The 26,003-nt window shown below is 45.3% G+C and overlaps 3 protein-coding genes and 2 non-coding genes across 19 annotated transcripts in view; 3 read left to right on the top strand and 2 right to left on the bottom strand.

Annotated features, from left to right (window-relative positions):
- LOC116948956 (microtubule-associated serine/threonine-protein kinase 3) overlaps nucleotides 1-10,086 on the top strand; it is a 301,721-nt gene extending 291,635 nt beyond the window's left edge. For all 15 annotated transcript variants that reach the window (XM_076071928.1, XM_076071930.1, XM_076071926.1 and 12 more), the window contains one exon: nucleotides 182-10,086. In XM_076071928.1, the coding sequence (XP_075928043.1) occupies nucleotides 182-2,173 (1,992 nt within the window). In that variant the 3' untranslated portion in view covers nucleotides 2,174-10,086. The remainder of the gene's footprint in view (nucleotides 1-181) is intronic.
- Nucleotides 10,087-11,782: 1,696 nt separating this feature from the next.
- TRNAL-CAG (transfer RNA leucine (anticodon CAG)) lies at nucleotides 11,783-11,865 on the top strand. The gene has a single exon. It is a non-coding gene; the product is annotated as a tRNA-Leu (tRNA).
- A 2,501-nt stretch (nucleotides 11,866-14,366) lies between these two features.
- TRNAL-CAG (transfer RNA leucine (anticodon CAG)) lies at nucleotides 14,367-14,449 on the bottom strand. Its single transcript has one exon. It is a non-coding gene; the product is annotated as a tRNA-Leu (tRNA).
- A 2,176-nt stretch (nucleotides 14,450-16,625) lies between these two features.
- On the bottom strand, nucleotides 16,626-19,284 carry LOC116948957 (uncharacterized). Its single transcript, XM_076071934.1, has 4 exons — nucleotides 19,137-19,284; nucleotides 18,539-18,853; nucleotides 17,450-17,536; nucleotides 16,626-17,023 (listed from the first exon to the last, which is right to left on the bottom strand). Exons 2-4 carry the CDS (start codon nucleotides 18,702-18,704, stop codon nucleotides 16,755-16,757), a joined length of 522 nt encoding a protein of 173 aa, XP_075928049.1. The 5' UTR covers nucleotides 18,705-18,853; nucleotides 19,137-19,284; the 3' UTR covers nucleotides 16,626-16,754.
- A 235-nt stretch (nucleotides 19,285-19,519) lies between these two features.
- TIMM29 (translocase of inner mitochondrial membrane 29) lies at nucleotides 19,520-24,380 on the top strand. The gene is made up of 4 exons (XM_032966284.2): nucleotides 19,520-19,742; nucleotides 21,227-21,465; nucleotides 22,466-22,596; nucleotides 23,655-24,380. Exons 1-4 carry the CDS (start codon nucleotides 19,643-19,645, stop codon nucleotides 23,920-23,922), a joined length of 738 nt encoding a protein of 245 aa, XP_032822175.1. The 5' UTR covers nucleotides 19,520-19,642; the 3' UTR covers nucleotides 23,923-24,380.
- The last annotated feature ends 1,623 nt before the right edge of the window (nucleotides 24,381-26,003 follow it).

A 26,003-nucleotide genomic window follows, 5' to 3' on the forward strand; every position in this document is an offset into this window, starting at 1 on the left:
GCCATGTATGAAATGAACAAAGCTTTATATTTGTATATTAGCATCCATGACGTATGACATGAGCGTTTACTGAATGTAGGTTCTTTGAAAGGATGTTTCTTTGCCTTGTGTTAAAATCCAGCTTGCTCTATTGACAGAGATACCACGTGTTGTTGTTTTGCTTTCCCACGTCCACACACAGGTATTTGTGAACGCCTCCCAGTCCACGCGTCCCAAGAGCGCCGAGCCCCCGCGATCCCCACTGCTGAAGCGCGTGCAGTCGGCTGAGCGTCTCGCCTCCGTCTACAATTCCGACAAGAAGCAACAGCAGCAGCAGCAGTTACAGCAGCTGCAGCAGCAGCAGCAGCAGCAACAGCAAGGACAGGCACAGCACACGCCCCTTTGTCGCAAGCCCGACCCGTGCGACCTGCGCAAGGAGGACGCGTCGAGGCCCGAGCGCGGCTGCCTGCGCAAGCTGAGCCGCCAGGAGCACGACGACGGGGAGGAGCGCGAGCGTCACCACCGCGAAGGCTGCCTGTCAGCCAGGGCCGACAAGAGCAAGCTGCCCAAGCAGGAGATCGAGGCCATCGAGGAGGGCAGCGACTCGGAGACGGAGGGCGAGAGCACGGGCGACTCGGACAAGACTGCGGATGGCTGCGATGCCGCCGGACATGGCTGTGGTGAGCCGGGGCACTGCGTCCCGGGGGGCGCCGCCAAGGGGGCGGTCCAAGAGGCTGGAACGGCGATGACGCCGGTTAAAGACTCCGCGCAGCTGGCGATGCCAAAGCGCTCCTCGCCGGTGTCCGAGGGGAAGGCCACGGGCACGATGGAGAGCTGCGATCGTGTGGGGCTCTGCCGGGACAAGGAGCCAGACGTTGATCTCAGGCCAGACCTGAGGGCACATACGGACAAACGCATAAAGCAGCAAGAGACCGTGCCAAAGATTGAGTTGTCGAACGAAATCGATAAAGCGAGTGCCGACAGCGCTACGTCAAGCCAAACTGTGATAAAAAATCTCGAACAAGGCAATTCCGTGGTTCTTTCCATGGACGCTACAGGCGCAGCAGCAGCAGTAGTGACGGGGGCAACAGCAGATAAGTTGGTCCAGCAGAAGCTGCCAGAGACCTCTCCCTCTGGAGCAAAATCCGAAGTGGGTTCAAAACCAGAGCAGGTGCCGCGGATGGACCAGGGTGTCCAAACAGACTCGGCGCTCACCAACTATCGCCCTGGAATCCTGCGGTCAGCTGAGCGGAGGAGCAGCTCCCTGGTTGAGGGAATGGTCAAATCATCGCCAGCACCTGTAGCTGGGTTGGGAACGGCAGTCACAGCGAGGGAGGCGTCGACGTCGATGAGCAAGGAGCCAGCGGTGTCAGCAGGCAAGCCAGGGCCCTCGAAGCGGCAGGCAGAAGCATCCATCAGTGCGGGCAGCAGCGTGGCCCCCACATCGTTGGGAAAGGCAGAGGATGCCATGGCGTCGAAGGTCATTTTGGACCTGCAGGGGATCCTGCTGGACCCGCCGAAAGCCATGTCGGGCCAGTGTTTCACGCGCTCGGCATCCGTCTCGACGCTCAACAAGAGGGACGCTCAGCAGATCAAGGGCGAGTTCCACGCGGAGGCGAGGGCGACCGCTGGGCTGGCCGGGCACCCGCTAGTCTGTACGAGCGACGCCATTTCCGCACTCGAAAGGATTTTGCTGTCGTCGTCGAAGGTCGGCCCCGGGGGGAGACCGGCGCCTGACAGGGAGCTTGGCACAGAGCTCGGAGATGGCGCAACAGCCAAGGCGGTCGCTCGCGCGGCACCCGGAGTGGGCGAACGAAACCCAGCGCTGAGACCACTCGTGTCCTCTTTGCCGAGCTGGGAGGCGAAGGCAGTGGTGGCGGTGTCGGAGAGGGAGCGGCGGGTGCTGCGCCCCGGCTCCCCAGCACCGGAGCGGAAGCGTCCGTTTTCCTGGGCGCCGACAACATTCCCAGCAGATGCAGAGGCTACAGCCTTCGTGCCACCATTGCCACCGCAGCTTCCACCACAGCCTCCACCGCAGCCTCCACCGCAGCCTCCACCGCAGCCTCCACCACAGCCTCCATTGCAGCATCTACCACCACCACCAACACTGAGGGTGGAGGAAAGGATGAGCAGTGATTCCCAGCCCAAGGAGATGGACGTAAAGTCTAAAGCACCGGGCAGCAGCAAGAAATGAGTGTGAACAAAGACAAAGAAGCAAATAAAGGGATATTAGCATGTTTACTACGCCGTGCTGCGGTTTGACTTTTATTGCTTCCCCTGAAATTAGTTTCCCACAAACCCCGCCTGCCTCAGCACTGTCATTGTGGCTCTTCCTGACCATCCCTTCATCCTGAGTCCTGCTCGTTTATGGATTCCTTGTCGAAAAAAAACACATTTATCCCCGCTCTCCCCTGTGCTAACTGCCCCTGACCACGACCCAATTCTCTCAAGGCCAAACCTCACCCCTGTTGGACCATGATCCCATTAACCTCTGACCCCTAAACCCACGTCCCTGGTAACTTGTTCCCTGTGATATTCGCTTGAAGCAGGTGTTGCAAACCCGTCGGTAGATTTTTTTTTATTAGTCTTGAATTGCTAGGCCAGTTGGGTAATCGGTGTCACCCACATAATTAATTAGTTTGGAGATTTGGCTGGGTGTGACACACACACATACAAGCACCATGCAGAGGGGAGAAAAAATTGAAACCCTCAGTACACCGCTTGCTCCGCTGGTTGCGGTGACTTGACATCGGTAGTGCATGTATATCGGGAGGGTTGTAGCGGTTGAACGGACGAGTCTGTTGGTCCATCTTGTAGTTAGCAGTTTCTCGAGTTATCCGCTTCTGCCTGTGGTGGTGTCGGTGTCGGTGCTGTTGGCTGTGCCGTTGTACATAAAACACGTTAGTCGCTTTGCAGTGTGGCTGCACGTATTGCTCACATTGCTTGTCTCTTTAGGTGTTATTCTTTTTACACTGAAATACTTGAAAGCTGTATGTATGTGTATGTAAATAGTATACAGTATTTATGCATTAATTGGCATTTGGCAGTGTTGAGCTTTGTAAGTGAAGCCAACGAATTATAGCATAGGTAGTGCTCCTTTTGGCCCCAGCAGCTGTGTGCTTGGCTCCCCAGTGGTGTCACGTTCAGAAACAATGTCTTAGTTTTCTCTGCGGTGCATACGCAAGTCAATCAGCTACAGTCAGAACATTGTCTGGCTCGTTTAAGTAAATTTCTTCCCCAAACTTGGTAAAAGTCGGAATTGTGTTTTCAAGTTTCATCACACCTCGGACACTGCACACTGTCTGGCTTTGCGACTAGAAGAATGTTTAAAAAAAAAAAGTTCCTCCTGCAGACTGTGTGGGGACCAAACACAAATGGATCCCAATTTGGCCAATTTGGTTGAGGCCTGCATAAATATTTAGGAATATAAAGGAGTCCGATCATGGGGATATAGGTGGCAAATTTTAAGTTTGCTCCCTTGCTTGCAGACGAATATTGGTTTCCGTATAGTTGGTTTCTAAAAAGAAAAAAACTGCTTCTTGGAAAACAAGAAAGGCAGAGGTAAACATTTTTCCAGCTGTAAATGCAAACTTTGTCTAACCAGTATTCTGAGATCTCACTCCTTTCATGATCATCCTGGTGTACATGCATACGCCAGACATGTGTGGCTTTTCAATATTTGTGCGTATACCATTATTCTTTTCATTTAACTGTTGGAAGTTTAGTTAACTCGCCATCACATCCCTGCTGTTTGCGGTCACTGTTGTCTGTGGGATTGCTGGCATCCGGTGAATCAGATGTGGGTATGTCGCCACTGGTCTGGCCATAATGACAGTGGAGAGCCCCAAAGAGTATGGAAGCATCTTTATCATACAATAAAGGCCTGGCCTGGAGAATAAATGGACAATTGGACTATATTAGAATTCGTATTCAATGTAATTTGGTGAAATGTTCACATGGGCCGTTTTTTTTTAATCACACACATTTTGCACACGGTCTCAGAACACGAGGACACAAATGGTCTGTGTTTGCAGTGGAGAGTTTTTTTTTCCCATTCCTGAACAGAGCAGGAAGGAAAGATCTGCGAGATGCAAGAGAATCGCAGCAAAATGGGACTGTATGGCTGAAAGCAGAGTGTGGTGCAACATATCAGTGTGAAACTACGATAAAACTAAATAAAATACATTTTACCGTGATCTGGCCAGTAATTTGGTGAATATCAGTTGATGACCACAAATAAGCCACCAACTGCTCCAAAATATCAGTGTAAAAAAAACTAAAATATGAATTTCGATTAAGCCACCTGCTGCTTTAAAATTAAGCCCACATTGCAAATGTAATATATCGATGACATATTGTGACATGGAAACTAGGTTGTGCCGCATGGGATTCTGCTTTACACTGCAAATTAAGAAAGTGTGCATTCCAATGTAGTGAGATACGTGGCCACGTTTAATAATATTTGGGTGGATGGTTTTTATTTACTTCGCAATCAGTAAATGCTTTCCATTTTGTGTTATTTTTTATCAATGGAAAAAAGCATAATATATCCACGGTTTACTTGGTGTGACTCGTTACAAAAGTTAATTACATTAATGGGGAAGAGAATTGAGCCGAAGACGCTCGCTTTAGATGCATTTTCTGCTGGTGTCTGCCAGGAGTTCCTGGGATCGCAGTGCACTGCACCCTTTGAGGGCAACTGCTGTTCGTAAGAACTTGCCTCGAAAGTCTGTAAGGTGTATTTGTGCGAGTCGGAGCATGTATGCGTGTTGAGCCCATTCACATACTACAAGTGCATGCAACAGAAATACATGACTGTGGCAGAGGAATTGATTTAATTTTCATGCGTTCCTCTGCATGTTATGGCTTTCTGATAGTTTGGGGAAAGCAAACTCATGTGGATCAGCATAGATAATGATAAACTACATGATATTCCATCTCATTAACTGGGAAAATACACAGATTGGGCTCACTTTTGAGAATTAGATGCTACAAAAGGCGTAATGATCAAATGTTATCCTGGATTCTTATAAAGCCACTTACAAACCATGCATTTACATATTACACTGCAGTGAAGTCGGGTAACAATGAGAAAATTAATAGTGATGATGTCATTGTGTTGCACAGGTGTCGGTGCAGGATTTTGACTTAGAATGCCCATCTGCCAATAGGATATGCTTGTCTTTCAGCAAATAAATGTTCTGATATTATTTGGACGTCATTTGCCAAATTCACAAACCAAAAAGTTATTTAGATTAGAAAGCCTCAATTTTAAAGCCCCACTGTGTTTTTGCTGGTTCATGTTTATAACGTCTGTATAAAGCAACTTTGACAATTGTCCACGCCTTTCTGGTGACTTGTATAAGTACGATTCCAGTCCGAGTCCATTTTACTGTGCACACTTTGCACATTTCCCATTGGAAAATATTTTATCGTAAAGGGCAGTTGGCCAAGTGGTTGATCATTCTCAACAGGAAAAAACACAAATTTGTCATATATTTCCACTGCAAAAATATTGTCTTTGAATGGCAAGTGTTTAAATACTCTAAGAATCCCATTCTCAAAAATAACATTCAATCTCCCCTGTGTGGTCATGTGTATATAGCAAGAATACACTCATGGAGCCAATTAATGTAGTGTGTGTGCACGTGACAGAAGCAGGGTCTCTCATGAATGTAAATATTTAGCAGAGGTGTTTGATGTTATTGTTGCAAATGCTTGTAAGAGGTGCGGTGCCAGTGCGGTTGGTAACCTGTGGTCGAGGTTGTTGAGAGTGCAGTGCGCATACCTAAAGAGGCCATGCTGCATTTAGTATGGTTACATATTTTTGGCATGCACGTTTAGTCTACATTGCTTCTTTTGAACAAATGGGCGCAAATATGTTCAGAACGCTCAACTGCATTGGCAGCTCATAACAAGCATTGCAAAATCGGAGAGCTGCCTATCCCCTACTAACATCGTTTACAATTCATGATCCTTATGGGGTTATGGAGTAGTGGTAACCCAGATCGCTACGTATCCTGGCGACCTCAATTCGATTCCCTACAATGGCTAACAATGGTGAGTTATGTCTGACCTGATCCTTGGCAACCTCTCTTTACCAGCCTACACTAATCTGCGTGAAAGTGTGGTCAACCCCATTGATGAATACAAGTTTTAGTTTATTTGTTTAAGTTTCTATGTTTAACTAACCGAGAACTCAAGACACTGGGATAGTCTCATTTGCAAGAGTTACCTCGGGTCTACAGTGTGGAAAGGCCTTCATCTCCAGCAGTGGATTGGCAGAGCACCGTTATTTAAAATGCACCGTATGTCTTTTAGGATGTATTTCTGTATTTAAATATGAAGTGAGCCACTACAAGCCTCCATTTGCAAACATGGCTAATTGTACTTGGTCAAGTTCTCAGTGTGCTTTTTCTGGTTTGGGATCTGGACCTGGTCTTGAACCATCTATGCCACATCACATCCCAGACAGGCACAGCCACCACTTCTCCCTCTGACTGATGGTGTCTGTGGGCATCAAACTTGATCTTGAATCCCCACTAGTGGATGCAACGCCAGCTAGCACCATATTTTGTCCATTTGTGTTGTCATCACTTCCATTTGAGGGTTGGCTTGTCTAACTTTAAGATTGACGTTATTCACAGTCCAATGCATAGATCACTGGACCTCTTAAATTAGATGCCAGTCTATGGCTATTTTTGTCAGACAACCTTTAAAGCAACTGCTAGTCATTTTATTTGACATGACATTGAAATAACTTATGTTGGTGCTGTTATCCAGTGACCTGAACATGAGGGTTTTTGTTAGTTTTATTGCAAGGGAATAAAACACCAACTGGCTTGTGTTCGCGACACGGATCACACATTCCGTATGCGTTTTAAATCGGACGTGTATCTCTATAACCTCTTAGAATACATCTAACAGATTTGTATATTGTTCACCTCACACTAATTGTAGAAAAGCGGGAATTAGTTGAGAGATGCTCATTTTGGACAGTGAAACTCCCACACCTGCTTTATGGTTGTGGTTAATGGTGGCTGGTTTTGGTCGATTGTAAATATCGCAAGTTGGGCCGCTAGATCAATAATCTGTAACATCCCAGTTTAAGAATCAATATGCTTTTAGCACTGCCAAGTGTCAATACATTTTAGGTTTCATTGGTTTTGCGACCCTACGTTCATGAGTTTTATTGGGCAGAAAAGGAATTGCGCAAATGTATAGTCAGGGCAGAGCGCGTAGTCATTTATTGTTCTGTACATTTGTATTTTTTCGCCGTGTGTTGTTTACAGCCCCCGCTGAGGAGTTTGCGTTTGTATAAAGATGTTTTTTTTTATTTGACTGTTTACTCAATGCTTGTTTACCAAGAGATGGAGTTTTTTTTCATGGATATAAGTTGCGGGTTTGAATAGTTGCGTTATTTGTCGTAGACTTAATGCAGTAGTTATATTTTTTGCAGTGGATATGTGCTGCGTGAATTTGAGAGACATGATGCTGGCCGATTGGCCGTATCTCTTTTAATTTTTTGGTCAAAGAAAACGTCTTTTGATTTTCGCATGCTATGATCCAGGGCGTGGAACGCATTTCCCTCAGCTTGTGAAAATATAATTTTTACCTTAAACTGTACACGTGTACATCTGTATGAAAGTGAATGGTGGCCAGTGAGTGACATCGGATGCAGCAGGTAAGCTTTTTGTCTAACAGTGCCCCCTATGAGTGCTCCAAAGCACACAGTTATGTACGCATTCTCTTGGTCTATCTATAGTGTATATATGCGAGCGTGTAACAGCAAATTGCGCTTGATTCGAGCCTCCAGCTTAGATACCCGGTCTCCATTCTATGCCGAAGCGTGCAAGCGCGCTTTTTTACCTACATAGTATATAAATGTAAAAACAAAATATACATATAATTATTCATAAACTTCCTTTGCAGCCATTTCACAATGAACCTTCCCAGGCAGATTCCTCGATTCTTCAAAAATGTGTATGTGACCATGTGTGTATGTAACCAATTCCCAGAACTGTAATAATTTTTTGTATATAAATTGCAACTATTTTCTGACACGCATTACGGTAAAGCAACAACATTTTAATTCCATACAAATGTATTTCCAATCACTTAACATGTCGTTAGAATCCATAACAATCTTATATTACCAGTCCCTTAACACGCAGGTTAATGTAACAATATTTGTAATTTGCTCAGCGTAACTTTTTTTTATCAATTTCTAACGTTTCTATTTTGCAACAAATGTGTGTTTTTTTTCATTCACACGCAACATTGAGTTACAATCCATAACAAGGCAATGTTTTCCGTCCAGATCGTTTCTCCATTACAGCTCAACACACTTCCCGTGATAGCCACGACCGGTTCCCCATTGCCTCACCTCTGGTGAATTAGAGGGGCGACTGGCCTTCGTCTCTTGCGTCTGCCAATGAGCCAGTTTAACACGGAATCTATGGTCCGATTCCTGTTGACTTCCGACAGGGGCATTGTTACCAAAGCACGCATCTGTTTTTTATGCTGATTATAAATATCCCGTTATATAATTTGCAAGAGTTGATCATTGTGTGCCAGTCTCCCGTCTAAAATTCAAATGTAAATAGCTTTAAATGTTCAAAATTAAAAAAAAATCCCTTCCGTAGCCAGTTCCTGCAGTTTGCTTCAGATTGAGACTGTATCAATGGTCTATTACTTGGATAATAAACAGGATAGAATTATAAATATAACCATTAAAAACCTGTTCTTTATTTTTAGCGTTTGTTAAATATATTATTTAACGTACGTGGAGTTTTGTAATGGGCTGGGGTCTAGCGTTTGTCCATTTCAGCTGCTCGCTGTACTGTTTTGTCGTTGTGTGTCAGTAGTTTTGTTCTAACGGTCCCCAAACAGGCACTTCATTCACAACACCGAGGCCCAAAGCAGACCGACACTCGGATTAACGGGAGAAGAGTGAAGGAAATAATGGTTTCTGAAGAATACGAAATCCTGTTTCAATATTCCCCACGTTTAATCCGGCATTTGCTCGTACATTGTAGTCACGGAGAGCAGTCACTGTGTCAAGTTCTCTGTGCACGTGTTTTGTTGTTGGAAGTGAGTCTCTGTGCAGCTCTCGTTTAAGTGACCACGTGTGGATCGGTGCATGTGTCCTGCATTGGATGTAGGAAGTGCGGCTGTGTGCATGTGCTGGCCTGGGTTGGGCCCTTTTGAATGTAATGCATATAATAAATCCAAATGGGCGCTGATCTGTGCAGGTTAAAAGTTAAGTAAAATTCACCCGTGCTCTCTTCGGGCTTAAGCGGTGCTCATCTCCACATGGTTTTGAGCAACTGATGGAAATTCCACGTTCTCATGGCACGGCCCGGTTCCCAAAGCAACGGCCACTGCTGACTTGGCACCGAGTGGGTGGTCATATAACTGTGACCCCATGGGGATTACGGTGATGACGGGCCTAGGTTAGCCCTCTTGGTTTAGGAGGCGAATATGGGAATTCTCTTACATGTGGGGTTCTCATCAGTGTGCACAGCCTAAGGTTATACCGAGCGACTAATAATCCGTGACGGACAGGGCAGGTTGTGTAATCGCACCCTGATTGCGTTGTGGCTGTTGTGAGCACGTTGAAGAGGGAAGATCAAGAAGTCTACATAGCAAGGGTATCTGCGTGTGTGTATATATATTCTGCTGTCTCGTTGGGAAAATATTGTCTGGAAGGTATGCATGTATCGATTCGCCCAACACCCTCATGGTTTAGGTGAACGTATTCTTGTTTGCCCATTGCCGTGGCATCCTATGATCTATAGTGACTGCAAAGTTTCCATGGAACTGCATGGTTTCGATGAAGCAATCACACACGGAAACAATTGATTCTTGAGAGCACAATCCGATGCGTGCGTTGTGAGTGCAAGAATCGACGTCAGTATGATGACTCGTTACATGCCTGCCGGAAGGCGAGCTGTTTGTTCCTCTAAATTAACACGTGCTGGTGTCGTCGTTTGTGCTGTGGCAGTCACGCGTTTAATGCACTCTTATTCTTTCGTGACGTTTGTCATGCAGAATGGCGAACCAACAACAGCTGTTGAGTTGTGCAATAAAACATTTTGCAAAATATTGCCGCCTTGCTGCTGCTGCCTTGTTTTGTCGTACGTGCGTGCTTCACGGATGCGTGATGATTATTATGATTAGTGTCACAAGTCTAATGTGATTATAGATCGGATTTGCAAAGCTGTGTTTTTTTTACCCGTCGTGCTATAACATCAAAACATAAAGATGCCCACGTGGAGCTGTAATGCGGGGAGATAATCACAAGAACACATTACAACTAATTACTAATCTACAACTCATTACTAATCATAACCATTGACTGATTACCAATCGATTATATAATTACAATGCCCCCCCCAACCTCCGCCTCAATTCACTGCACCTGAAATGAGTTAAATGGTGACATCACCCTGCTGCTCTATTTAAAACCGGGAGCAAGCGAGGGCTTTACCATTCTGGCGAATTGCCCGATGAAGCTGAATGTAATTACCAGCGAAACGTACTCAAATTTTAAATGATGTTGATTCACTCTTGAACACACCGGTGGGCTAAATTAGTGATCTATTTGTCCTTTGTAAACTTGACACATTTTTTACGGTCTGGCCGTGTCGGGTGGTGGAGGGTTGCGACACATTTATAAATAACGCGATCTAACCCAAAAACCTTTATTATGAATAATATTAGTCGCGAAAGCCTACGTGTTAAACAGAAGAACTACGGCACAGACATTCGTTCAGCCCTCATCGTCGCGAGCGAACAGAGGACAGGTGTCCATGATGGTTGTTACCTGGTTTTCCGATCACTGCATATTCTTTCCCTTATTTGGGTGTGGTGATCTTGCATGCTTTTACAAGGTCATACTAACATCACTTCAGACATTGTATAATTCATTATTTATCACACTTGTTGCCCAAGGAAAGCCTCGCATCTCTTTTTCAGGAGGGTCCTGATAAGTTTTTGCAGTAGGAGGCGACGATTGAACTGTCTCTCATTTACATACCGGTCAACACAGACGGTTTACGCCGTCATATTTGAGGGGGGGTCTGACTTTTTGTGACGCCGTGTGACTAGGGGGGGTAAAAAATTGTCCAAAATCGCGTGACGTCATTTATGGACGGCCCCATAGGACCTGGGATGAAAGTCGATCGTTGGGCAGGAACACACACCCACGTCTATGCACCCCGCAGGTTACCACGCGTCCCGGTGTGGCCGAGACAGTCCTGTTGACAAAGGATGTCCCGGAATTCCCAATGCAATCTTTGAGAATATCGGGATTTTGTCCCAGTTTCAAATGTTCTGCCCTCATGGTCAAGTTACCTGAGCAGTAGGCGGGACCCCTTTTGGATTGGGAGGGGCTGCCAACTCAAGTTTGTATCTATTTTAATATACATTTTAGTTTTTTTTATTCTGACATGCAAATTGCATCTCACAATTGCGCGCAAGGGAAGCTGACAGCCAGGCGGCGTGCCCTGTGCCAACAATTGCCCAAGCTCTGCAGTCCTCGATATATGAATGTTTAATTCTATTACTGGCATTACGGTACATTAATATCGCAGTCTCCCCTGGAATCGTGGGTTTAAATCCTTAATTATTATTATTTACCTCGCCACATGTTCTAGTTGATTCGCCTGAAATGTATTCGCCGTTCTTATGCTTCCCAACTTCACGAAACAAGGCGGCGAACTATAAAAGGGCCGTACGGTGCGTATGGAGATGTAATTGGAATAGCTCTGGGTCACGGTGAGCGGTGCTGGTGACAGCAGTCAGGATGGCCGAGCGGTCTAAGGCGCTGCGTTCAGGTCGCAGTCTCCCCTGGAGGCGTGGGTTCGAATCCCACTTCTGACAAGTGTTTTATTTTCATATTATGAAAACCCCATAACACACTTGTGATTGATTACCGGTACTTTAATTGAACGCGAGTTATCTTTTCATTGACGTTATAATGTATACAATTGCTATACGTCATGCAGAGATTAACGTCTTCGCATCAGCGTCGAAATTAATCGACACTGATCAAACCTCCAACCGTGATATCTAGAAATTCCATGGGTTGTCACACCACTCATTGCGCAAACATTACATAACACGCGAACACTTAACCTGTACAAACTGTGTTAATGTCGCTTGCAGGAATACAACAATATTTTGCTGGTGAAAATGTTCAAGTTTTAAACGTTTGCATTATCAGCGCCCTCTGCTGACCAACGCCCAACATGGAACCTCTGGGACTGCAACAAGACAAAAGGGCCTCCGAATTGGGACGTAAATCCCATTACTTTTCAATTCCTCATACTCTTATAGAAGCGCACAACTTTATCTGTGATGAACGCTGCACTTTTTCCGTCGTTTTCACGCAGGGGGCGCTGTAAGCCTACCTTCTCTCACGGCCAGCAGCTCCGTGTCGCCTTATCTCGATCTCGTAATCCCAAACAGGTGGAAGTCCGCATCGAACCGAACCCCCAGCAAGGACATCATCTACTTATCGACGAGAAAAATTTCACGGGAAATGTCGTTTTCAATGAAGTCTTCCAGATGTAAAATGATATAAGCTTTTAATGAAGCTATTAAAAAAATCAAATTCAAAACATAATACAATTCAAAGATGTTTCGTTTTAAAACTGGGTGCTTGCGTGAATGCGTCGTTCATCTGCAATTTTTTTGGTGACTTTCCTGTCCGAAGGCCGTAAATGGTTGTGAAGGGCGCCACAGACACCCCCAAACAACCCCGAGTTGAATATAAGATTATGACTACTACTACAAAACGCAATACAATTACAATAATGTAGTTTCTGATTTAAAGCTTTTGTGACTGCAGTAATTCATATTCTTAGCTCTTTCGGTAAAGTCACATTGAAGGGAAACAATAAAATAATAAAATATATATAAAACAATAAAATTCTCACGACGTTTCGACCATAACACAAACGGTCATCATCTGGTGTGAAAACCAACGGCAAGAAACTTCTTTCAAATGTTGTTTTTTCACACCTGATGATGACTGTTTGTGTTATGGTCGAAACGTCGTGAGAATTTTATTGTTTTATATATTTTATTATTTTATTGTTTCCCTTCAACGTGACTTTACCGAAAGAGCTAAGAATAATGTAGTTTCTATACAAGATGGGGAGATACAACACTTGTCTGTGTTTTTATTTCTTAATGTGCATACAAGTACACTCGAGATGAGTGCTCAACTTTTTTGAAACGTGGTTATTTTTGTCTCTTAAATCCTGTTAAATTAGTTCACAATTTTACCAGTAGATCATGAAGTGTTTGCAACGTAAAAAATGTTAGGTTAAAACTCTTGTTTTCACATAGCTCTTAAAATGTGTATCTTTCCACGTTGTGTCGAAGTTTTTTTAATTCTGCTCGTGGAAATAATATTTCATTCGATGAGCAAATAAAAGTAATTTGATTTGTACAGAACTCAGAGGTGACACTCAATCCTTGTACAGGGTAGGACACGTTAATTGTGACCCTCAATTAATTTACCGCTAACATTTTTTCCTTTGCATGTTCATTTCTGTTTTAAATAAATTTTATTTTTAAAAAAAAAGTATATATTAAGTTTTAGAGAATTAAATGGGGAGTCACAAGACATCTGGACCACAGTGTACAGGAAAACACGTGGGGTGTCTAAATTTTGATTTAAAGCTTTCGTGACTGCAGTAATTCATATTCTTACCTCTTTCGGTAAAGTCACGTTGAAGGAAAACAATAAAATATTAAAATATATATAAAACAATAAAAATTCTCACGACGTTTCGACCATAACACAAACGGTCGTCACCTGATGACACCTGATGACGACCGTTTGTGTTATGGTCGAAACGTCGTGAGAATTTTTATTGTTTTATATAATTTATTATTTTATTGTTTCCCTTCAACGTGACTTTACCGAAAGAGCTAAGAACACGTGGGGTGTCTGTTTTCGCGAGGTTCCGTATCGGGGCAGCAGAGGGCGCGATGAACATATTTCGCCTTTTAAAAGTTTTCAACGGCACAGTTCACTGCACTTTATAATCCCACAAGCGATAATGTCCCGTTCGTACAGACCAAGCGTCTGCCATATGAAGCGTGTTAGATAATCGCTGTTTATCACTGGTTCTCATGCCCACCTTTGCAATGTTCGGATATTGCAACATTTAGACATTGCAAATGATGAGCGTCATTTAAACCTTTCAGCATCGGTTGTGAAAACGTTAATCTCTGCACGCTGTGTAGAAATTACATGAAAATATATCCGTATATTGTGAAGGAAAAAAAAACAACTAACATTCAGCTGAAGAGAAAATCAATCACAGCAATGTTTATTGTGAGCTTTCATTTAATAAAAAAAAGCACACTGTCAGAAGTGGGATTCGAACCCACGCCTCCAGGGGAGACTGCGACCTGAACGCAGCGCCTTAGACCGCTCGGCCATCCTGACTGTTACCCCCCCGACGGCCTGAACAAAATCTACATAGGCGAGGGTTGTGTGTTGAGTGGGGGGGCATCAGTCGGGCCATGGAGCTACACCACCGCTGCACCACAGGACACGGGCGAAGCAAATGAGGCCCAAGACAGGGTCAGCCCCCCTCCCGCCCCCCGTAGACTGCAGGGCCAGCACCGATATCTCTCACACAGAGCTCCGTTGGTGCACGTCGCTGCGATTCACGATTCACGCGGTTACGATGCTATTTTGACACGATATTTACACGACGTGCGTGGCAATGTATTACGTGACGCAATATGCACACGCACACGTTACTACGGAATAAACTCTATGCTCTTTTATAAGCGCACACCTTTATCTGTCTGTGATGAACGCTGCACTTCCCGTAGTTTTCATGCAGGGGGCGCTGTAACCCTACACGTGCCCCCTGCATGAACGACGGACGAGCAGGGTCAGACGTTCGATCACGTTGGAATCGATCTGCAGATGGGGATCTTCTCGCACGTCCAGCAGCTCCACGTGGCCTGATCTCAATCCCACAATCCCAAACAGGTGAAAGTCCGCATCGAACCGAACCCCTCAGCAAGGACATCATGTACTTAGCGACGAGAGGAAATTCACGCGAAATGTCGTTTTCAATTTAGTCTTCCAAGATGTAAAATTTTACAAGCTTTGAATGAAGAAATACAATGATCTAATTCAAAACATAATGCTATTCGAAGATGTTTCGTTTTTAAACTTCAAAACGGAGCATCGGGTGCTTGCGTGAATGCGTCGTTCGTGTGCAATTCCTTTTGTGACTTTCCTGGCCCGAGTTACATATATTGCACGAAGCCTCCAGGCGATACATTGCTTTAATGTTGGTGAATTGTTTATTTATAGGTTAGATAACTTGTCACTTTCATTTAACCTGAGTGTTAAAACACGGATTCGTGTCCCTTCATACGAAATGGGTGTAAATATTCGTTGTATTAAGATGGAAAAAACACTGACCAAATGTTCAAATATACCAATTCCTTTTCATCCCACCGCGATCTGAACGCAGCATTGTATTGTCCATGCTGAGTTTTTGTTATAATCGTTGATACAATAAAATGTGTTTTGCCCGTCTTATTTAACTATAATAACCATGTAATTTGAAACGCGCACAGCACTTCATGGACATAAATAGTCCAAGGCACGGCGCCAGGTTCAGTGTCACCTTAAAATCAGGTGAGAGGTTGGGGCCATTAAGAGATCGGTGACCTTCAAGTGTCTCTTAAAAGTCGGTGTAGATTTACTCATTACCGTACTTATTCACTTAAAGTGTCTCTTAAAAGTCGGCGTGGATTGAATGCTGCTAATGTGTGGCATGCGGGGTGATGGCGTTCCAGACGGAGGGGGACTGCCACGGAGAAGCGACGCCCGGCAATGACGGACCCTGGTCCTTGGTAGAGAGGTGGAGATGGATGGAGGTTGAGTTGTTCTGCTGATACGACCTGTCCTGAGTTGTAGCGCAGGACGACAGGAGCGAGGAAAGATAGAGTGGACAAGTGAGACGTGTACGATGACAGAGGCAACATAACTTGTAGCTGACCCTGCTGGGAAGGAGTGGAGGTAGCGGAGGTGAATCGAACCAAGGATGGCAGGAGGAGGTTGTGAGTTGTTCTGCTGATACGACCTGTCCTGAGTTGTAGTGCAGGACGACAGGAGCGAGGAAAGATAGAGTGGACAAGTGAGACGTGTACGATGGCAGAGGCAACTTGTAGCTGACCCTGCTGGGAAGGCAGTGGAGGTAGCGGAGGTGAATCGAACCAAGGATGGCAGGACCTTTGCTACCGTTGGAGTTTCTTAAGGTTACTTGAAGAACGAAGATACACGCAATTAATATTATAGTGCTGAATGTTTATCTTGTATTGACCTCGTCTATTGCCATTTCTAATGAGGGTCTCATTTGCCTCTTGTATTCTCATTAACACTCTCAAGTTGTGCTCTCGATGGTTCGATATGGTTTGTATCACATCCCATTGGCAGTATACATTTTAATAATGCTCTTCGTGTTTGTGGATGTTTTTCAGTATGTTATTATTGTAATATGGATTAACTTGCATGACACAATGTTAGCAATGCTAAACTCAGATTACTAACTTAAGGAATTTAATTGATTAAACCAATGAATAAACACCAATAGTTTTGAAATGAATAAACCTTTTATTGACAAAAACAACTTATGATACAATATACAATAGAATGTAACTTTACATAAAACAACAATATACATTGAGACAAATATATTTCTGGACATAACAAACGTCTGTCTTTAATCCAAAGGAAAATCTCTTGCATTCCTTGGCAATAGTGCTTGCCCTAATTGTCCAAGAAATGACACCAAATCTCTGTTTAATGATGCTGATGCTTCTGCTTCCAGTTTGCTCTGTTCACGGTCTAAATTCATCTGCCTCTCTTTCATCTCTCGGTCGGCCCGCATTTCTTGACGCAGAAAATCCATGAACCTTTCATCGGAATCTCGCATGCATTTTGCAAATTCTGAGACAGAATTTGACGCATCTGTCCTTTTTCGCTTTTTCCCTGAAAAAAAAAAACACGCAAACATGTTGGGGCGAAGCAATGCGTTAACATCAAACAAAATAACTGTCAATGCCGGAGCATAAAACGTATACTGTAGTTTCTAGCTTCATTTTTCAGCTTTATCTTTTTAATATACGTTGCCATGGTGTGATATACCATGGTCACTCATTCGGCCTGGCGTAGCAGTTGAACCAATGGGCAAGACGACCTCCTGGCGCGTCTGGCCAGCGTGGAAGAGTTAGAAGAGTCCGCAGAAATATGCCCTCTAATAGCCTGTGGGGCTCTCCAGCAGATGCCCTTCTGCCAGCAGTGGCGTAATTAAGTAGTTACAGGGATGAACATTTTGACGTTTACCTCGATAATGCAAATCTAAAGTCGGCATCGCGTCTAAAATGTCTTGTTTGTATACACAACTTAGACGCTTACCCTGCGTGGTCCTGGGACTTGTCACGTGCGTTGCTGATGAGGGGCCAGGTTGTGCGTTGGAAGTGCTGTTGACAGACGATGCATTCTCTAAAGTGCACAACAGGACATCGAGGCGAGGGAATATAAAGACATTTTTACAAATACATGTATTCACTTACAACTGTATCCATACCTCAAACACAACTGAATGACATCTTGTCATGAATTTAAAGTGCAGTCAAGTAGTTATGAAATGACAAGTCCATTTTCCTCAGTACAAATATGTATCATGATATGTAAACATCTGGAGGGTATGTCTGGAACTCTATTTTCGTTTCATACATGTTAGAACTTCATTGTAGTTCCACGGCACAAAATCCAAATCGCTCGGAACCGAGGTACTGTCGGCTAATGTGCACTGGCGTATGCGATGTTGTACACGTACGTCTCTTGTCTGGTGATGTTTTGGTGACATTTCTTAGTTTTAAGAAGAGGCCAACGAACTTTATACGCTCACAAAGGTGTCTTTCTAATTGTGCCCATTCTGGAAATGTGATTAAATTGAACTGCATGCTAACGTGGTATGTAATAGCACTTTGTACGGCTGTACGGAGGTGGCGGGGTTGATTCCCCGGCGCGGCAGTTAAAATAATGATGGCCAAGTTGTGTTTTTTTGTAAAATTCCATCTCCTCTGTCCCCTCAGCTGTGTAAATGAGTAACCACCCCAGTTAAGGCGATCGGCAGGTGGCGTTTGGTGAGTTAAAGCGTGGGTACCCCCACCTCTACCAACACGGCTGACCCAGCGTGGAAGAGTAGACCAAATACCCTATTAGAGGGGCTATCTAGAGCTCCCTCTAGTGGAGGCCCTACCACCAGCAGTGGCATGGGCAGGCAATTGCAGGGCTGCGCTTTCACCGATTACACCTCCGATGAGCACAATTGGCTACGCAAGGTGGTGCGAAGTTCAACATACATACATTACTTTGAACTGCGTATAAAGTACTGTTACTACAAACCAAACAATCCATCGTGCATATTGTGACTGTTTTCTTGCATGAGTTAAAACAAAAAAAAATCTAATTTGCCTTTCATTCAGGAATACATCTCACCAGATTCTTGCGGAGAATCCAACACTTCTCCCAGTGAGAGAGCCGGCGAGTTTGACGCGGCGGGCACAACCTTTGCCGGTCTGTTTCCCAGCACCGAGTCGAACAGGTGGTAATATTTACTTTTCTTCTGGTCCGCCGCTCCACCCTGCTCGTTGTGTCTCTTCATCGTCTTGTACTCGTGCTTTAGTTTCTTCGCCTTTTCGCGGCACTGTTTGAGACTGCGGTTTATGCCAATTTCTTTCAAGTCGGCAGATATCCTGGCATAAACTTTCTCATTCCTCACCGATGACTCCAGCTCTGCCTGCACACTCTCATCTGCCCAGAGAGAAACCAGAGCCTCTATTTCCTCGGCGTCCCAAGGCTGTTTCTTATCCTCTAACTCACTGCACGCCATGTTGTTGCTGTCCATCTTCCCCGCAGTGTCGCTTGCTTACTGCAGTCCCGACCGACACGAAGTATGACAATTTGTTTTTATTAATCTCGCCCGGGGCCCTGTTTGACCCCGAGTAAGATTCAGATGTCTTGTAAAGTGAGCGTTTTTTATGGTTTGCTTCTGTTTAGACTAGACAACAAAAGTCCAGTGGAAAATCACCCGTACCGTGAAGGCCCAGCGCCGGCGCGGCTCGGATGTGCTGGTGAAAAAGGCGTAATGGTGGCGTGCCAGCCCCTTCCTCTGTCAGCCCCGCCAAATTTGCATAACCCCGCCCCGTCGTCGATAGCACCGCCCACTGGACCGTGAGCTCCGCCCCCTAGAGAGTGGGCCCCGCCCCCTAAAGTTGTCCTTGCTCTGGCGTCAGCCCCGCCCCAATGCTCATCACCCACCCCCCAGCTAAGATGGCCGCTGTCTTTACCACATCGCTGTGGACGTCGCGGAATTAACGCGATCCGGGCCGGGTCACCGTGCGAGTGGGCGGCGATTTGACGAAGGCACGCCACCGGGGATATTGCATGTACACAGGCACAGAAATGACTCGTAGTTTCACGGCGTCACGAGCCAACAACGGTCCGCGGGCACTGCTGTGGACATATTACCCACCCAAGATGGCCGCGTAACGTCACGGCGTCGAGTGACGGTGGAGCCGCGACGCTCGTGGGGAGGGAGAGATGGCGGCGCGCGTGGTGCGGCGTGCGCTGAGCCTGGGAGCCGGGGTCCGCCCGGCCGCTTCGGTCTCCCGCTGGCAGAGGCTGCTCAACTCGAGGATCGGTAAGGGAAGCGCCGCGGTTGGGTCCGTCGCCCGACGTTACGCTCGCCGCCGTACGAACCCTGCGACCCGAGTTAAGATTTCTGGTTACTGTTGTCACCAGCGGAAGGCGACCATCTGAACCGCCGGCGCCTTCAGGTCTTCTCGGCCTCGTGTCAGCACCTGGTGCAGTGTGTAAACGTGGGGAGACGAGGCGGCCGGGCGTGGGTGCTGCTGCGCACGCCGTCCCCCCTCGCTCAGATATATGAATGTTTATTTTGGCTTCCCAAGCGAGAGTATTCCTTTCTGTGTTCGTCTTTTGCGCATTGTCTCCATTTCGTTCAATGTCCTTCATCTATTCTTTGTAAACGTGAGCGGTACGCTCAACTCAGGTTAAGAACCAGGATACAGTCTACAGTATAGACTGCCAGTACACTCACCAAACTTAATAAGCAGGCTACAGTCTACATTATAGACTGCCAGTACACTCACCCAGCTTAATAACCAGGCTACAGTCTACATTATAGACTGTCAGTACACTCACTCAGTTTAATAACCTGGCTACAGTCTACATCAGACTGCCAGTACACTCACCCAGCTTAATAACCAGGCTACAGTCTACATTATAGACAGCCAGTATACTCACTCGGTTTAATAAGCAAGCTACAGTCTACATTATAGACTGTCAGTACACTCACTCAGTTTAATAACCATTGCCACAGTCTACATTATAGACTGCCTGTATACTCACTCCGATTAAGAACCAGGCTACAGTCTACATTAGTGTTTTTTTGTTTTTATATTTTTTATTCGCCTAATTTTTTATTTATTTAAAGCTTTTATCTACGTGACTTCACCGAAAGAGCCAAATAATATTCTTCAAATACTTAACTGTCTTATTGTCTCCAACCCCGAGAACCTTTGATCTTTTGTCTTCCTTAAGACGAGACACTGAATGTCGAAACCGTTCCCAGAGTTTGCTTGTATTGAATTGATGCAGCTGAAATTATACACTCCCAGAGCACCATGCGGCTGATGGGCCGTGTAAGAAATGCTTTTATTTATTATGTTGCAGGACAGATGTCTGGAGGAGACGAATTGCATATTTATTTTGACCTTAATATGTTTTGAAAGTCCTGGGCACTTTATCTTCCATTTTCAAATCAGTCCTCAGAAAATCTGTCAATTTTTGCGAAACACCTCAAATTATTAGGCAATAAAAGGTCCCCCTGTCAATAAATAATGTGGTGGCCCATAGCATGGTGATGTAAATTCCACATTCCTATGGCAAGGAATACATACAAAATAAAAACACTTAAATAATGCTTGCTGAGCACAGACCCAAAATGTCAAGCAATAAACAGCACTATTAAAAGCGTATTATAAAAGAATTGATGTTTCTTGAATTGAGCAACGTTGTCAGAACCTGAGAAATTAAATGATGGGTGGGACTTAAATATGTCTAAAAGCAAAAATCTCAACATGTTCACCTTTCCCCCCCCGCCAGGTGTGTGGTGTAAGAGCCTGCTGAGCGACTACACCGACGCGTGCAAGGACGTGGTGGTGGGCGCCTGGGAGCGGCCCTTGCGCGCTGCGATCTACACAGCGGTTCTGGCCGGCGCTGTTGTCTCCGCGAGGACGGCGCCGGACGAGCACTCTTTCCAGGTGGCGCTACTGGAGGCGAGCGGAGAGCTGCTGCTTCTCTCCCCGTCGGAGCGCAGCCCCACCACGGACTGCCATGTCCAGGCATGTGCCCTCCGCATGTCATGTCAGTAATGTCCCAGTCAGTTTTCCATTCCTGTTAACTTTGTGCTCCTGTGATATCACCACGAAGTTACTCGCTCTAAGTGACCGCGTGTGAACCCACCTTAAGACATTGGTGGATCGGCACTCTTGACAGATATGTGACCTGTGAGCTACCCAGCCACCTAACTACCCAGCGATATAATCTTAGTTGCAATGTTGTCATCGACATCATGTTGTGAGTTAGAGAATGTGTTTATATCATCCTTGTATTACTGGGAACAGTCCCTTTCTAAAGTTTGGTGTGGGCTTTTTACACCCAACTTTGGATAGCGCATACTTATGCCCTGTACACTTTATCTGTCATAACAGACTAAATGTCTCATCCTCAGAGGTAGAATATAATCAATTATGAGTTAAACTCAAAGTAACATGATGGGGTGTTTTTTTATGTAATTGTTGATGACCTGTCAGGAAAAGCAGCCTGCTGCACTAAAGACTTGGATTACCTAATAGATGGCTGAAACTGAGATGTCAAACCCAAGGCTTAAAACTTTGGTTCATTGCTGACATGGCTACTATTCCCAGCTACTTACTAGGTAGATTTGTTTTTATATCAGTGCAATGTCAGACCTCACAGAGATGGTAACATCAAATATGTAAAAAAAAGGATGGTGATATGCAGGACAATATACTTGCATGTGCAGCCTCTCCTGTATGAGGGCTTTTCCACACACTGCACATTGTGAGGAGTATTACATTCAAAAAGGTGGCTTTACCATTTTGTGGGGATTGACCATTCTTGAATGTGCTGGTGAGTGTGGGTTGGCACAATTCTGCTTAGGTCTTAATGTCTTTATTTTAGGTTCACATAAACAATTTATTCTCATTTTTAAGTGATTAAACAGGAAGTACTTTATATTTTAATGAATTCCAAAGTTGTTTATATTTGATCGAGCCAAGTTGAACAGATTTGGTTTTTATCTGCGAAATGTTGGCATAGGCCCTGCTGAAGCACCGTGAGGGTGGCACCCTGCGCTTCAGCAACCTCTTATTCTGCTCCGTGGTCTACTCAAGCCCCTACGCGCCCGAGTGTCAGCTGTATGCAGCACAGTGCAAGAATCTTAAGCCCAGGTGGGTTCTACTGCTGCACTTTGCCACTGCTGCCTCCACCTATGAACTTTTTCCATATTCACCTTAACTGCTTGGTAGCCTGGTATGCTGGCAGGCCAGATCATTTAAACTATAACATAAATTCCCCAAATTTTATTCCTGTTACACTACATGTTACAAGATAAAAAAAATGATCAGTTCCAAATTATTGCAAGAAGCAATGCAGAGATTAGCCCCGTTTGATATTATATGAATACTTCTGATGTCTCTGCAGTAGATCCAATTATTTACACGAGATTCATATATGTGATATGTCCTGCAAAGGGTGTTGCATATCACACAATTGGTTTACTGCTTAGTACTGGAATAAACAGATTTTAAATGAAAAGTAAAAATCATTTTGCTGGTTTCTTTGAATAATTATCGGTGACTCGGCTAAGACCATCAGCCAACTAGAACCTGGTTTAATGACAGGTGGCTGCTTGGATCTTAATTCAGGATCTCAGTTATTCAGACTGAGTTCTCTGATCTAGCATTAGCTCCCTTGGACACCAGGCCACCTGCAGAGTGCACCAGTCCATTGTGGTAACTTTACATTTCTAAGCGGTACACACACATGTGTACTGTCTGCACCGCTGGTGTGTTTTTTACCTCACATTTATAACTAACTTAAAGTTGCATTGACATGTGGGAGTCCTGCATTCATCTTCTCGGAGGAGATTGCAGACTTGCGGTACTTCCTCCTACCATCATAAAACATCCATGTTTACAAGGGATCGAACGTGTATGTACACACATACACGGAGAAAGATCCCCTGTATAGCATGCAAGGAGATTGTCTTGTCAGCACTATACCTGGCATATATACATAGAATCGACTACTTATTTAAGGCTACATCAACCTAGGGGAGGCCCATAACCGGTTAAATAATTGTCACTTTTTAGCTATGGCCAGGAAGCGAACTCCGGTCAACGGGTTTGTAGAACAGTATGCTAACCACTGAAAGTATTTTTGCGTCCTCTTTCAAGTGTTATACCAAATATTTTGTGCAACCGTTGAGCTATGTTCCTTGGCACAGATGGGTGGATTTCCCGTCGCGCGTGCTGGATGTCGGCTTTGGCGGGCGTTGGTGGATGCTTCACAAGAAGGCGCACGACTATGACATCAACGATGGGGAGTTTGAGCAGCTGTCACCCGCCCAGCGCATTGTCTTGCATGAGGACTTACACTCGCAGCGCAATGAACAACTCCACGAGCTGCGCTACCGGCAGCCGGTCACGCTCACCGATGAACAAGTGCGGCAAGCCGAGCAGGTGCGGCAGGAACCGCTCTCGGTAAAGGTTTAGAATGAGCCAGTGTGGACTTGCTGTATTTTTATCAGTGCTAAATCATCTGGCTGGATGCGCATGTTGATTACACCCATATCACCGGGTCATTCTTCATGGAGATGGTGGTTTAACTCTGGAATGTGTCACATACCGATTCCGAAGGAGAATTGCCAAAGCGTTTTGTGTGCTGTAAAAAAAAATCGGATTTTATTTACACTACAAAGCTATTATGTGGGCCATGGGGCGCTGACATGGCCAAGCGGTTGTGGGTTTGCCGCTTTTTTCATATATATCAGTTCGAATCCTGAAAGCCATCCTGGTTAATGCAGCAGGTGTCTTAACGATTAAATACATGGTGTATACTTAATAGTAGATGTTAAAGATCTTGTGGCAATTCAGAAAGAGTAGGCCATTGTGTACCATCGTCATGGTCCAAACTTGAAAGAAAAAAATAAAATTGCGATAGCACTAAAATATCCACTTGCAGGCCAGTGATTAAAGTCACCTCATGCCGAATAGGGAAAACTACAACTAGAAGTCCCCATCGAATGTTTGAGATGATATGTGATTGATGCATAGACGTGCCATACAAATGCTAAAATTATAAAAGTAGTACAGGGATGGGTTATACACCAAAAAGTTAATAAAACTAAATTAAAAGTTTTAGTGGCTCTAATCTGACATGGAGAGTTCACAAAAATGTTTAATGGAGATAAAAAGCTTGGTCACCAATGCCTTACTATTGCCCCTTACAAGTCCTTTGTAGTAGGGACAATGGTAATATGAAAAACAAATTTGTCTCCCTCCTAAAAATATAATAATGCGGTGAAATTCTCAGATGGATACTCTGAGCCAGTGGTGAAAATTCCACATTTACATGACAAGCGCCATTTCCTTGATAAGACGACTGCTGTCGACTTTCGCGCAAAGCTGTACTCATTCATCCGAGAGGGATGGTGATGAGCTAAATTGTCAATCCCCGACTGATTTGAACTCGCCACCTTCCAATTGCGAGTTGAGTGTTCCGATACATTGCCACCTTACCAGATGGTCCTCTTATAACTAAGTGTGTATGTATACATGTCATTACATCCTGTGTTATAATGTATATTGGTTTATTTAAAAATGTTTATTCATCATTACATTTATAACTCCAGACCGAAGGATGAGCCGTGCACCAAAATACGCAAATAATATTTTAGACCCAAATTCTAGTTCGTTAATATTGAAAGGGCTTGACATGACCTGGAGATCGGGCAAACACGTTGGCACCGGTTGGGTCTCTGACCACTGGCCCATCCAGACCCGGCCCTGAGAAGGACGTCGGGCTGAGGGAACCTCAGGGTCCTAGCCTACCGACCACTGGCACCGCACTCAGCCCCGGCCCTCAGAAGGACGTCGGGGTTTGGGGTCCAGGGTCTTGTCTCCAGATGTCTCCTCGATTTTGGCTTGAGGCGAACTGCCTTCTCTCAGGATCCCGTCTTTTATACGATTCCCCACCGAGGGGCGGGGTTCTGTGGGATCACAGATCCCCCACAGCCCCCTCCCCTCAGGAGGGGTTCTGGCCATAGGTAACCCAACTGGTCTGTACTTGTTTATACCGCTTTCCACCGAGGGGCAGGGTTTTGCGGAAACCCACACCCCACAGCCGCCTCCCTTCAGGCGGGGTCTTGGTCAGGGGTAACAACGACCCCGCACCGGTAGGTACTGTTTGGCGTGTGCGTGTTCCAGTGTGACCACCACACATATACAGGGACTCCTCCACTTATGAACGTTCGATTTACGCACTTTCAGAGACAAACAAACCTGGCCTGTTCGGACCGAGAGTTGTAAGTTCAGCCACCGCACAATAGATGGTGGTGGTGCCATCTACATCTGCAGAACATGAAGAATCAGTGGCATTGTGGCGCCAGCGGAGCAGCTCGGCCGGCGCTACCCTCTCCTTGCACCCCCCCCCCCCCCCCCACGGACGCACGCACGCCCCACTAAACACTCACGTGCACCCCCGTAGGGTCTCGAGGAGGGATCACCTGGTACGATGGGTTTTCACCCGAGGACTCCATTAACAGGGACGTTCCACGGTTTCCCCGGACCAGGAA

Source organism: Petromyzon marinus, chromosome 35, assembly GCF_048934315.1.
Source record: "Petromyzon marinus isolate PM22_M1 ecotype Great Lakes invasive population chromosome 35, UKy_Petmar_22M1.pri1.0, whole genome shotgun sequence".
Taxonomy (NCBI): domain Eukaryota; kingdom Metazoa; phylum Chordata; class Hyperoartia; order Petromyzontiformes; family Petromyzontidae; genus Petromyzon; species Petromyzon marinus.

What these genes read in the sequence shown, in the direction of transcription:
- LOC116948957 (XM_076071934.1), bottom strand. Translation starts at nt 18,704, where the DNA reads ATGAAGAGACACAACGAGCAGGGTGGAGCGGCGGACCAGAAGAAAAGT. An exon ending in GGATTCTCCGCAAGAATCTG is followed by an intron (nt 17,537 to 18,538) that starts GTGAGATGTATT and finishes TGTGCACTTTAG; the next exon opens with AGAATGCATCGTCTGTCAAC. An exon ending in AAGTCCCAGGACCACGCAGG is followed by an intron (nt 17,024 to 17,449) that starts GTAAGCGTCTAA and finishes TTTTTTTTTCAG; the next exon opens with GGAAAAAGCGAAAAAGGACA.
- TIMM29 (XM_032966284.2), top strand. Translation starts at nt 19,643, where the DNA reads ATGGCGGCGCGCGTGGTGCGGCGTGCGCTGAGCCTGGGAGCCGGGGTC. An exon ending in GCTGCTCAACTCGAGGATCG is followed by an intron (nt 19,743 to 21,226) that starts GTAAGGGAAGCG and finishes CCCCCCCGCCAG; the next exon opens with GTGTGTGGTGTAAGAGCCTG. An exon ending in TGCAAGAATCTTAAGCCCAG is followed by an intron (nt 22,597 to 23,654) that starts GTGGGTTCTACT and finishes TCCTTGGCACAG; the next exon opens with ATGGGTGGATTTCCCGTCGC.